We start from the raw sequence: 14,073 nt of genomic DNA on the forward strand, positions 1-14,073 counted from the left end.
GCCCCTCTGCGGGACTGTTAAGTGACAATATACTCTGTATATCGCTGCAGAAGATGTTGGCGCTATATAAATACTAAATAATAACGATAACCATAAAATAAACACACAAAGTATTGCAGGAATTTCAGGCACGGGTGGGTTATCATTTTAGGTCCTCTATACCAGGGCTTTTCAACCTTTTCAGAAATTGTACCACTTTTATTGCATGAAAATTTTCAAGTACCACCAGTGATTTTGTAAGATGTCAACAACTTAATAAGTGAAAAAAAAAAGGATAAAGTATGTACTATTATTATTAATTATTTATTGTATTTTTAAAGCGCCAACATATTACGCAGGGCTGGCCAATAATTAAGGATACATACAGTGTTAACCAATATTACATTTGTGCCCGTGCTTACTGATAGAATCAAGTCAGAATACATCTGAAGACCGTTCCTTTCTTTAGTTTTTATACATGTCAATGAAGAAAATGCCTCCTCGCACAAGTATGTGGAGCTACAATAGCTCCCCCCCCCACACACACACACACTTCTGGGTGCAGATCTCTCTCTAATCAGATTCGATTAGAGATAAATTTCTCTTTGGCGAATCTGCCCATAATCTTCTGATGTATGGCTACCTTAAGAAGTTCATCATTCAATATCTAAAAAGAGCTGCCCGCCCCCAGCATAATGTTCCAAGCAGGACACAGGGCAGAGCGCTTCTAAGCTTGTTGCTTGCTGTGCAGAGCAGTCACTCCACTCCTAGTACTGCATATGTAAGCAGGGCCGGGCCGAGGCAGAGAGGCGCCAGCCTCAGGGCGCAGTGTAGGAGGGGGTGGGGTGGGAGGGGCGCACTTTGGTGTCTCAGCCTTGGGTGCTGGAGGACCTGGTCCCGGCTCTGTATGTAAGATCTGAATGAGGGAGGGCTGGTGCACACCAAGAGTGCTTCTGAGCGTCTTTCAAATCGCCAGTGATTTGAAAAGTGCTTGGCTAATGTTACCCTGACTGTGTTCTCACAGCAGCGTTGTGATTTTTTCAATATCGCAAACACGCTGCAGGTAGCATTTTTTGGAGCGATTCATTAAAAAAATAAATAAATAAAATAAATAAATCGCTCTGAAAATCACTTCACAAAATTGCATTCCCAAATTGCTACTGATTGCTTTTGCGATTTTGCCATGCACTAGCCCAGAGAGAGGAGAGGAGAGGAGTGAGACTGAGAATAGCCTGAGATGGAGCAGAAAGCTTATCTGTATTGCAGTCCCACATCAGACAGGCTACTTGCCTGTAATAGGACTGCTGTCCGCCAGTCTCACACAAGTCAGAAAGCAGCCATCCTGGAGTCTAGGGACTGTCAAAAACTTTTCAACCTGTTTAACATTAACCTGTATCCACACATGCAGTCATTATAACAATGGGGAGAGACCAGGCAGATTTTTTCCTATGAACCCTACAGGCAAGTTCTGCATATTTACCAGCTTGCTTGTCCTCTAATTGCTCTGTAATTGTGCTTTTATCAGCTAGCCTAGTGCTTCACATTGTTATACATAAACAAACCTGAAAACACCAGGCACTGGACCAGCCCTAAATCACTTTTCCCTTTGATCTCCCTGCAGCCCACAGACACATCCTTTTCATCTCCCCAGAGCTTACCACCTGGCCAGAGTAACTCTCTCTTTCCACCAGCGCGTTTGCGCTGGCTGAATCGCAAAGTCGCAAACCGCTAGCGATTTTACAATCGCTACGGTTTGCTTTTTAACATAGGAATCGCGGTAGGTCATTTCCACTACCGCGATTCGTTTTTTACCCAAACGCGAGGCGGAGCGATATTTGCCGCGATTTTGCTATGCAGTGCATAGCAAAATCGCGGCCGCAAAACGTCGGGGAATCGCCGGTTTTGCGATTCAGCAATCGCTAGCGTTCAGCGTGAACGCTAGCGACTGCAGGTGGAAAAGGGCCCTTAAAAGTACCATTGATGGTACACGTACCATGGGTTGAAAAGCACTGCTCTATACTAGGTTTTCAGATGAAAGCAGAGTAATTGACTTTGGGAACATGAGATAGCTAATACTAGATCCAGCAATTCACAAAATCAGGCATCATGTCTATGACTTGCATGCAGCAAGAACTGAGTCCCATTGCAATACAATGTTCAGTTTATATCAATTCAGTGTTGTAATGCCCTTTGCTCCATCTTACATAGTAGTAATGCTGCATGGCTACGCTCCTCTTCATCTACGAAAGCAGCCATACTGCATCTGAGTACAGACGTGCCTGCGTAGTAGAATGAAAAGGCTCAGTGCTACTATGCAGCCGCACTTCTTTCACCCAGGCACAGGACGGCCGCACTCGTGCATGAGGACGACCATGATCATCGTCGTAAAGGGTGTCCTGGGCAGCAACGCAGGAGGACATGGAAAGCCTCCGGATCCTCTTATTAGGCAACTATCTAATTTTTGTCTTTAAGTTCGTCTCAGGTTCTCTTTAAACAATATTATTCAGTCTCAAATTATAGAAAGCCTTTTGAGGACTCCCAAAGCCATCAAATCTGAACGAGAGGACAGCGTGGGTAGCCAGAAAACGGGAAAGAGGACCAGGAGGGCTCTAAGAGAATCCAGAGCCTTCCTCTCCATAGGGGAGTATCTATAACTATTCTTTTGTAGGTCGCTTAAAGGGCAACTGAAGTGAGAGGGATATGAAGGCTGCCATATTTTTTTTCCTTTTAAGCAATACCAGTTGCCTGGCTATCCTGCTGATCCTCTGCCTCTACTACTTTTAGCCATAGCCCCTGAACAAGCATGCAGCAGATCAGCTGTTTCTGACATTATTGTCAGATCTGACAAGATTAACTGCATGCTTGTTTCTGGTGTTATTCAGACACTACTGAAGCCAAATAGATAGCAGGGCTGCCAGGAAACTGGTATTGTTTAAAAGAAAATTAATATGGCAGCCACCATATCACTCTCCCTTCAGTTCCCCTTTAAGGGTTGCTTTCATAATACCTTTTAACAGCAAACTCTCAGATGTGAATTACCTCACAATTAGTAAAAAACATAAAAATTCACTGATGTTAAAAATGGTGTTTTATTTTTAACATTTATTATACACTACTTTGCAGCAGTCTTGCCTAATGCAGCAACACCATTTTGTGCATTTGACAATACTGTGACTTCAAAGCAAGCCACACATACATCTGCAGCTACTGTACATGAACTTTATACAAGTTTCTATCCAGCTTGTCACTAGTTGCATCCATTTGTTATCCAGTATCAAAGGTGATGTGTCTAAAGGTAACCATACATCTAGTTATGATGGGCAGACCAAGAGACCAATCTCTCTCTGATCGAATCTGATTAGAGAGAGATCTGGCGGCTGCCCATACACCACAGGCCTATTCCTGATGGCATGCTGAAATTGATCAGGAATCAGCCTTGTGACGCTGCATCCACCACCTCGACGGCCTGATGCCGCCCCCTAATGCGTAATGTGCCCAGTGCACTATACATTGCATGTCCGTGGCCGCTGCGTATCCTCCATTGGCTCCGGGTGCAGTCCTTTGTCCATACACATGCCCAACATGGTTGTCAGCGTACCTGCGGGCGCTGTGACTTCACACACACACACACACACACGCCTCCGTTACTCCGGCAACCACTTGAGGCGCGTGTATGGAAGAAAGACTGCGCCAGGAGACAGCGGAGGATAAGTAGCGGACACGGACAGGTAATGTATAGTGCATGGGGCACTGGGGACCCCTTACAGCATGTCCGACCAATTTTAAGCCAAAATTGGTCACAGTCGATTGGGTATGCACTTGGAGGCCCCAATTTTTATCCGATTCCAATTATTATAATCAAATCGGTCGATCGGCCGCAAAATCGCCTGATGTAAGGCCACCTTAATGCTAGGCATATACAGGTTGACAGACTGATATAGCATCTGATTGATCAGAAATTTATTAGATAGTGACCAATTATTTAAATCGTACCTGAACTCCGTTTAGACAAAAAAAAATCCTAGACACTTCCAATCTAACACTGTTCTGTTCCATTCTCATGGACGCACTCCGCTCCATTTATGAGCATGGCTGTATCATGCATGTGCAAGTATGGGTCACGCCTGTACAATAGTACAAAGCTGCTTGTACATAGCTTTCTCCTCTGTACATGTACAGGGGTGAAACAGCTTTGTGCTGCTGCACAGGCACGGACCGTACTTGCACATGCGCAGTATGACCATGCTCCTACATGCTGCAGAGTGCAGCACTGAAGAAAAGGAGGGTTCTGGCCATCAGCAGATGGGTCTAGGTGGATCGGGGAAGCCTCTCTTGAGGCAAGTATCAAGTTGTTGTTTATTTTTTAGTAGTTCAGATTTGCTTTAGAAAACTGAATCTCTTTTTGTTTTGTTTTTTTCAACTATCAATTGAACTGCTAGCGTTGTAATGCTTGATACATTATAAACATAAATCCCCAACATTGTTGACTGGTGTCAAAACAAAGTGTGCAAAGGCTGTTAACATATATTATCAAGAGAGAAAGAATCACAGTGTATATTGAACAAGGAATGCATATGCTGATTCAATAGCAGCTTAAAAAAAAGGAATTTTAGCAGCTTTAAAACTTTGCTAGAAAAAAAAAAACGTAGAGATATCAGGTAATTGCTATATTACAACAATGGAAAAAGTACTGTATTTTTTGGACTATAAGACTCACTTTTTCTCCCCAAAAAGTGGGCAAAAGTCACTGCATCTTATAGTCCAAATGCAGGGAGTTCCTGACTTGTGAACACCTGCCAATGCAAACCTCCAATCCGCCGCAATTTCAGGGACTCCCTGTACTGTGCCCATGCAGAGGAGGACAAACGGAAGACACAAAGGGGCATAAAGGCGGACACAAAAGGGAATAGAGGTGGACACATGGGGGACAGAGGGATACACAAGAGGTACAAGGGGGCATGATCCACAAGATGCCCCTTCACCATGGATGCACCAGGTTTAGTATATATATTTTTTTTCCACCCGGCTTTTGTCCCCTAAACCTGGGTGCATCTTATGGTCAGGAGCGTCTTATAGTCCAAAAAAATATGGTATATCCAGATTTTCATCTCAACAAGCGTTTCGGATCATTTTGAAAATCTAGCCTCAGTACAGGTGACCTAAAAATAGTCCTTCATGCCAGATCACTAAGCAACCAGTGTGAATTGCTGTTATTGTTCATCCCCTCCCACTGCTCACTGTCCCCTCTCCATAGAACACAGGCACATTGTCTGTGGCCAACAGGGTTGTGAAGTCAGAGTTGGGGCAATTTTGGGTACTTGGAGTTGGTGGTTTCATAAATTGAGTAGTCAGGGGATGTTTTTGTACCAAATCCACAGCCCTGGCAAGTATTAGACTAAGGAGTCGGAGCTGTTTTGGGTACCTGGAGTTGGAGGTTTCATAAACTGAGGAGTCGGGTGATTTTTGTACCAAATCCACAGCCCTGGTGGGAAACCAGCATCTCTGTAGAGTGTTCGTTCTTAAAATTATCACATAGAACTATCATTCCAAGAGACAGTAACTGAGCATCTACACAGGCCTTAAAGTGAACCTGTAACTTCCAAAGAAAAATGGTTGACACCTCAGTAAAAGGGAACCCTCTGATTAGTTAAAGGTTTCCTGATCCATCTCAGAGACCACCATTCCCAGGCCGGGTCCCTTGCAAACATACCAACAAGAGCATGTTGGATATGTTTCAGTGGCGAACTCTGTGTATGAGCATGACCAAGCAGCGTATGTGTGAGCACAGCTGCACCTGTGCAGAACAAATTACTTCATGCGGCTTCACAGGAGCAACAAAACGCATGCATGCAGTGGTGGGGTTTAGCATGTAGTCTACATAATAAGATTCAACAGAGCTCTATAATCAGCCGAGTTCTAGCATGTAGCCCCACCACCTTGCAGAAAAAGGCCTCTGCCTTTTCTATATCTGATATTAAAAAAAGACCAGGGCCATTTTCCGTAAGAGGACAGAGCTATGCACTGGAAAACAGCTGATGCAGGCTTCCAGTGCATCTTGTTAAACAGACAGTTGGGACATTCTAACTTTTAAGCATTAGTGTACAACTGTGCTTTTTTTGTTCAATCGAGAAAAAAACACATATGTGTTACAGAGTAGCTGTTAAATAGAAATCAAAACTAGTCATTGGTAGGAGTACATGCAGAGGGTAGAAACAAAGAATATCCATAAGGCCCTAAGCAATCTAACTGTGGATAGATCAAAGTGAAATGTGCAGGTATACTTTGCAGGAAAATGAGGGGTTTCTTCCTCTACTAGACATTCATCATGTACGATCCGAGCCAGGTGATAAACATAACTTTTGCGTGCAATGTGCGCAAAAATTCTCAGTGAATTCAAAACAGCTCTGCAGGGAGTGCATATGTAAAGAACAGCACTACTGTATACCTTAATTTGTAGTCAAACCCCCAAATTTAATAACATATCAAATTAATCGTCTTCATGAGAAAAAAAATAAATATATAAATATATATATATATATATATATATATATATATATATATATATATATATATATATATATATATATATATATATATATATATATATATATTTATATTTTTTTTTTTTTTTTTTTTTTTTTTTTTTTGACAACTTTGACTCCAGGTACCCAAAATTGCACTTTGCTACTCCACAGCACTGCAAAAAATGGATCGACTTTGTATAGTACCGATTTCAAAATCGATCCCTTTCTCAATCGGAAGCAGATCAAACACGTTGGAAATTTACCATCAATCAGAATGAAAAATGATATGTTGTGTGCCCAACCTTAAAGGGAACCTAAACTTAGAAGGATATGGATTTTTCCTTTTAAAATAATACCAGTTGCCTGGCTCTCCTGCTGATACTGTATTTCTAATACTTTTAGCCACAACCCCTCAACAAGCATGCAGATCAGGTGCTCTGACTGAAGTCAGACTGGATTAGCTGCATGCTTGTTTCAGGGTTGTGATTCAGCCACTGCTGCGGCCAAAGAGATAAGCAGGACCGCCAGGCAAATGGTATTGTTTAAAAGGAAACATCCATATTCTTCTCAGTTTGGGTTCCCTTGAAGCCTAATACACACATGCAATTTTGATTGGACAATTTTACCACCTCCATGTAGTATGAGAACCTATCTACACAATCTGTCCATAGTATTCAAAATCTGTTGGCCCTCATACTACATGGAAGTGGTAAAATTGGATGTGTGTATGAACCTTTAGCGGAGAGACTGCATAATACACAACTTTACCACCAGTGTAGAGTTCCATTACAGAAAAGAAAAACAAAATGAACCAAACAACAAAAGCACGTAAAGAAAAAAAACAAAAACAAGAAACACAAAACAGTTTTCAAAACATGTGGAATGCCTATCTTTATCAATCAGAAGGTTCCAGGTTCTCACAGACAGAAATGTATTAATACCCCATTATAGTCAAATAATTTTTCACAGTTTCATAAAGTGTTATAGCTGAAAAAATACTCTATGCTTTTAGTGACATAGCATTTATAGGCTCTTTGGCATATAAGTTTCACAAATGGCTTTTAAAACATCCTCTATAATAGTCTTGTTGGCCCCAAGTCGATGCTTTCTTACATGTAAACTGTTAGAGTCTGCAGTATCATTTTCCGACACAGTGGACAGTTGCGCTGAAGTATAGGCTGTTGCATGAGGATCTGGGTACATTGAGCACATAAACACAGGTGACGGCATGGTAATAAAAGAATAGTCTTATTCTCATCCTGGCAGATTACACACTTCCGGTTCTCCTCTTGTTGCTTTAATAGCTTCCAGGGATCATGAGCAGTTGTTTCAGTCCTGGAAGATGAGGTACTGGCCCGGGGCTCAGGTGGAGGAACCACCTCTGCTGCCTGGTTTCTATGTGTATCTGCATTGAGACGCACTTCCTGTGGTGCTTGAAATCTGCTAGGCCGGATGAGAGGACGCACAACAGGATCAGCAGTTGATTCAGTCCTAGAAGTTGAAGTACTGGCCCGGGGCTCAAGTGGCGGAACCACCTGTGCTGCTTGGTTTCTATGTGTATCTGCATTGTGACGCACTTCCTGTGCTGCCTGGTTTCTATGTGTATCTGCATTGAGACGTGCTTCCAGTGGTACCTGAAACCTGCTAGGCCGGATGAGAGGATGCACAACGGGATTGATCAGTCTCACTGGTCTTTGTGTCTGTGCAGGTACTGCAGGTTGCGGTACTCTCCTCTGTTGTGGTGCATTTTGTTCTCTGGTTCTAAAATGGTTCACACTTCTGGTCCAGGCTGCTCTACAAATTCTTAGAAGATGAAGACCTCTGTTGGCCACCCTCCTCCAGATATCAGAATTCATTGTAACATAGAGAAGCAGGCGTACAACCCGGTAAAGCCTTCTTAGTGCATCCTGAAAAGAACGCATTGCAGGTGAAGGTCTGTACACCATCCGAGAGAGCCAAATTAGAAGCATAAGGAGGAGAAATTCATACACATATTTGAACACGATGGTACCAACTCCTGTGCTGCAAAACACCAGAACATCCACAGCCATCTGGAAGGGGGCCCATACAAGAACAACCATGGCCACCGCAGTGCTGGACAGCTGCGAGAACAACGAGAAAACCAATTCTTTACTCGCAAAAACCACATTTACGATGGAAATCCAGAGCGACAAGACTGCAGAGAAGACGTTCTGTATGGCAATGAGACTCAAGTTTACCACAGTGTTCACGAGGTAAGCAGTTAAACTACTTGCTATGGTCAGCACTTCCCAGACTTGGCAATGAAGATTTTGTCCAAGGAAGACAATATTGATGAAACCACGCTGCATGGCCTCTCTGCTTCGGATCACCATGTGGCACAACAGGTTCCAAACTAGCTGCAAACCATCAAGGCCAGCCAAAGCTCCCTTGAAAAGATCTCCTGTTGCCTGCAGAGCTCCTAGCAGGAGGCTGTAGCTGGACTCCCCCAGCATTGCCAAGCCCAGCAGCACACCCTCCCAGCAGTGAAGCAGTCCATGCCCAATGGCTCCAGGCAGGCTGAGGATGGAATGGATGGTCCATAACAGCAATGATATTAGTGAGGACACCAGCCAGTAGTTGAGCTCCAGCAGCAGAAACAGAAGGTCCACAGTCCAGCCCAGCCCGCTGATGATCAGCAGTATGCCCTGCATGGCGGAAGCTCGGCACAGCGCTTGGTCGGTATGGAGAGGTCAGTATGGTCATCGTGGCCGGAACGTCTCACCGAGAGCAGAGCACTCAGGGGAGGCCTGCCACAGCCGCTATCACACGCAGCCGACCTGCATCCTTGAGTTCTTTCCGCATGGAGCGTTAGAGCGGATGTGACGTTGTCGTAAACAATCACGCGACACTTCCCCTCCACTCCTCAAAAGAAACATGATCTAGGGGGTGTGGCTGCACAGTTGAAAAAGGCGCTCCGGCCCAAAAAAGGATGGGCCTTTCCAGGATTGGCTGGAAGGACCCGGAAGTGATGGTTGTCATGGGAACTAGGGATGCATGTCTCTAGGCTTGTCTGTTGTTCCTGTTTTTAAAAACTGCGTGATGAAGATGTGCCAACCTCTGCTGCGAGGACTATGGCGATTCTAGGGGCTCTCTTGTCAGTGACTATGCGCTGAGGATGGGTGCCCGGGACTCTCCTGAACTGAAGAGCTCGAGGCAGTGTCAGCAAATCTAGATAGCTAGCATTTTATGAATATCTGCTGTTAGCTGGCAAAAGATTGCTGCTCAGGCATTATTATTTTTATTATTTAGTATATTTGTAGCGCCAACATCTTCCGCAGTGCTGTACAGAGTACATAGTTTTGACCACTATAACGAAAAAAGTAGACAGTTAAAATCTGAAAGATTTTCGGCCAGTCTATCTATTCATGGGGGATTCTCAGGCTCCGTTTAATCAGTCGGTATGCATTTTTTTTCCCTTCTCCATAGCAGTGCATTGTGAAAATGATTTGAGTTAAAACACGTTAAGTGTGAAAGGTGCTATTGGAAAACATGGGCATTACTTTGAAAATCAGTTGTCCTTTCAGTTATACCTGAGAGCTACTGATTGTAAACGGGGCCTTAGGGTCCGTTTCCACTACTAAAGAGATGCGATGCGGCTACCTAGCCGCATCGCATCACTTCCGCTGTCACCCTCTCCCGATGCGGAAGTGAATGGAAGAGATAGGACGCGGCTGTGGACGGATGCAGCCGTGCGAAAATCTGCAGCATGTTGCAGATTTTCGGATCACACCACACCACATACACGCAGTGGAAACTCTTCCATTGGCGTGCATGTGTTTCAGCACACCTGCGGTGCGATGCGACTATGTAGCCGCATCGCACTGCTCCTAGTGGAAACGGGCCCTTAGAGTTTTGTTTGTTTTCAACAGCATTTACTGAACAGCAGTTGCAAAGTCTGACAAAATAGTGTGCAAGTGATTAGAGAGGCTGGCTGTTATCTTACTATTTTGGCAGTTAAACTGCTGTTCAGAAAATACTGTTGAAAACCCTGAGAATCCCCTATGAGGAGATGGACTGGCCCCAAACCTGTCGATTCTGTCACATTTTAACTATCTACTTTTTTCGTGATAGTGGTCCTTTAAAGGAAACATGAGATGGTGCCACTAGAAAAAAAACATACATATTGCTCCCACGCCGTCTTCTTCTGACTCCCCGTTTGCCCGCAATTGGCCCCGGAAAGTCGCCAACTGTGCATGCGTGGCTTTGCCTCGTGACCCCCACCGTGTTCCGCACCTGCGCAGTAGTACTGGACTGCACCTGTGCCGACTGGAGTTTTTTCCGGGACCGAACGGAGAGTCAGAAGAGGACATTGTGGAAGCGATCAGGCCAGACGGGACATGAGGAAGTCCCAGGTATGTATGATTTTAGTTGTGGCCCCATCTCAGGTACACTTTACCCATCCCTCAGAGAGGTCACAAACTAATCCCAACCATAGTCATATGTCTATGTACAGTACAGACTAAAAGTTTGGACGCACCTTCTCATTCAAAGAGTTTTCTTTATTTTCATGACTATGAACATTGTAGATTCACACTGAAGGCATTCAACCTATGAATTAACACATGTGGAAGTATAATACATAACCAAAAAGTGTGAAACAACTGAAAATATATAATATTCTAGGTTCTTCAAAGTAGCCACCTTTGGCTTTGATTACTGCTTTGCACACTCTTGGCATTCTCTTGATGAGCTTCAAGAGGTAGTCACTTGAAATGGTCTTCCAACAGTCTTGAAGGAGTTCCCAGAGATGCTTAGCACTCGTTGGCCCTTTTGCCTTCCCTCTGCGGTCCAGCTCACCCCAAACCATCTTGATTGGGTTCAGGTCTGGTGACTGTGGAGGCTCAGCTACTCATGTAATAGAAGCTTCACATTTGTCTGTTTTTGTCTGTGTTTTTTGCATAGTAAAATAGAGCATAGGTTAAAGCGGAATAAAACCCTGACATAATATTCAATAAAAACAAAAGTTTGCTTTCCTAAAACAGAAAGAATTTGTGATAATTCAGGTTGGAGTGAGCTCGAGATGTCTCCCAGAGCACCACTTCTGAATACATGCAAATTAACCATTGTACCCTTAGAAGCTAAACACACCTCCAGAACCGCTGGAATGCAATGATGTGTCAGCTTGGTAATTTGTACAGAGGCATAATAATCCAACATGCATACAGACTGTTTCGGATTGTTGATCCTCATCAGTGCATGGCATGGATTAATTTGGCTCTATGGAGTAGGGCTTGTAAATCCGAGAGGTACAGACTAACCAGCAAGCTCATGGTGACCCAGAACTCATTGGAGTGTGTAAGGGACTACAATGGTCCTAAAAGCCCCTTTACTGAGATGTTAAGAAAAATAAAAGTTTGCTTTCCTAAAACAGAAAGTATTTGCGATAATTCAGGTTGGAGTGAGCTCGAGATGTCTCAATAAAACCATGTTTCCCTTCTTTTTATATGCCATACGGTTATCATATTTGCTTTTGTGCATAAGTATTAGTATTCATTTAGAAATGATACGTTCCCAAAGTACACTTTTTCTGCTCTGAAAGCTGACTTTGCATTTTATTTATAACTGTTTTATTCATGTTCTAACATAAGCAGAAATACTTTCTGATTGTCTGACTTGAGAAGTGTTTATTTACATTCCTCACTTGATACAATTAAACACAAGATAACATCTCTAGTTCGGATGCATCCAGCTTTCCCTGCAGGGGAGCTTCTAATGCTGGGTACACACTATGAGATTTTCTGGCCGATTTACTGTCAAATCAATTATTTCCAACATGTCCGATTTGCTTTCCGATCGATTTCCAAGCATTACAGTGCACAGAAATCGATCGGAAAATGCTTGGAAATCGATCGGAAAGCAAATTGGACATGTTGGAAATAATTGATTTGACAGTAAATCGGCCAGAAAATCTCATAGTGTGTACCCAGCATTAGTCCTGTGTGTAACCCTTTGATTGCTGTTCTATTAAAAAAAAATGCTGGTTGTATATAATATGCTGTAAATAATCTATTAGAAGAAATGCGTTTTATTCCGCTTTAATCAATGGGTTAGTCCACATTTTAAAGAGGAACTTTAACCAAGGATTGAACTTCATCCCAATCAGTAGCTGATACCCCCTTTCCCATGAGAAATGTTTACCTTTTCTTAAAAAGATCATCAGGGGGTCTGTATGGCTGATAATGTGGTGAACCCCCTTTGACAGTGTGATGTCATGACCATGGTCCTGACTGTTTTTTGTCTGTGAACCTCATTGCATTGTGGGAAATATGACTGTTTCCAACTGCCAAGCCAGTGGTATCTCCCTCTGTGCATAGAACTCTCAGTAATGAACATTACGTACAGATCATCTGGCAGAACTAAAGATGTCACCACCAGTGATAAATGTCAGAATGTAACTCGGAAAGGAAGATTTTACAATGGCCAAACACTGAGTAAATAATTTATAAATTAATATTGTAAAAAAAAACAAAAACAATTTTATTTATTACGTTATTTCTCACTACAGCTGCTCTTTAATGTTTAATGTTAATGTAAGGTGATTACCGCATATTAACACGGTAATCCTCAAAGGCCTGTTTTTGGCGGTGGCTGCACCGCACCACTGCCGCCAATCTGTAGACTTAAACTGGCCTTAACCTATTGGGGACCGCCGTAGGTTGAATCAACATCCGGTCAGAACGGTACCACCACCTGCCGGACGTTGATTCAACGTCCGCGCTAAAGAACCGCTCCCGACGCGATCGTGTGCACCCAAGAGGGGAGATTAAGCTGTCATATGACAGCTGGCATCTCCCCTCAGTGATCAGCAGCCATCGCGTATGGCTGCTGATCACGTGATCACTACGATCGCTGTGCGATCGTAGTGATCACTTTGACAGCGGCGGCGGCGGCAGGGGGGAAAAGAAGAGGATCCACTCAACTCCCTGCTGTTCCAGCGACGATCGCCGCCCCCTCTGCTCTGGCCGGCATCGCTGCTCCGTCTGACGTCAGCGCCGGGTCCCGGCTTGATGACGTCATCAAGCCGCGACCCGACCTGAGCGTCATTTGGAGCGGAGATGCCGGCTGGAGAAGAAGGGGGCTACTGCGGCTCATCGCTGGTGCCTGGAAGGTGAGTGATGGCTGCCAGCTACATGGGGGACACCTGCCACCATGGGGGGACACTGCCCAGCCAGCCATAGACGGGATCCGGCCGCCCGCCCCCCCAAACACCCCTCTCCACCGCAAAATGCCCTGGTCCTTAAGGGGGGAGGTTAGGCGGCCGGTCCCGAAGTGGTTAAGATTTTTATGCATTTTGTAAGTTTATATTTACACACTTTTGTAAATATAAATTACACACATTTACACGCATTGTCTTTTACTGTGCTTTGATAAAGAGGATCCTACTGTTCCCCGAAACAATTGTCTGCCTCACAGCAATGACAACACTGATGAATAAAAGCTACATAACGCTACTTGGTGTGCTAACCTGCTTTGGACTTTGCATATATTTACACACTGTCTCCCCACTGCATAGGTGATATTTTATATATCATAAGATGCCCACTGACAC

The 14,073-nt window shown here is 43.9% G+C and overlaps 1 protein-coding gene across 1 annotated transcript; it reads right to left on the reverse strand.

The window, feature by feature from the left end:
* Positions 1–7,368: 7,368 nt before the first annotated feature.
* RNF26 (ring finger protein 26) lies at positions 7,369–9,373 on the reverse strand. Its single transcript, XM_068242857.1, has one exon. The coding sequence runs from the start codon at positions 9,173–9,175 to the stop codon at positions 7,613–7,615; it is 1,563 nt and encodes a 520-aa protein (XP_068098958.1). The 5' UTR covers positions 9,176–9,373; the 3' UTR covers positions 7,369–7,612.
* Positions 9,374–14,073: the final 4,700 nt, after the last annotated feature.

This window comes from Hyperolius riggenbachi, chromosome 6 (genome assembly GCF_040937935.1).
Source record: "Hyperolius riggenbachi isolate aHypRig1 chromosome 6, aHypRig1.pri, whole genome shotgun sequence".
Classification (NCBI taxonomy): Eukaryota; Metazoa; Chordata; class Amphibia; order Anura; family Hyperoliidae; genus Hyperolius; species Hyperolius riggenbachi.

Coding starts and splice junctions, on each gene's coding strand:
- RNF26 (XM_068242857.1), bottom strand. CDS start 9,175: ATGCAGGGCATACTGCTGATCATCAGCGGGCTGGGCTGGACTGTGGAC.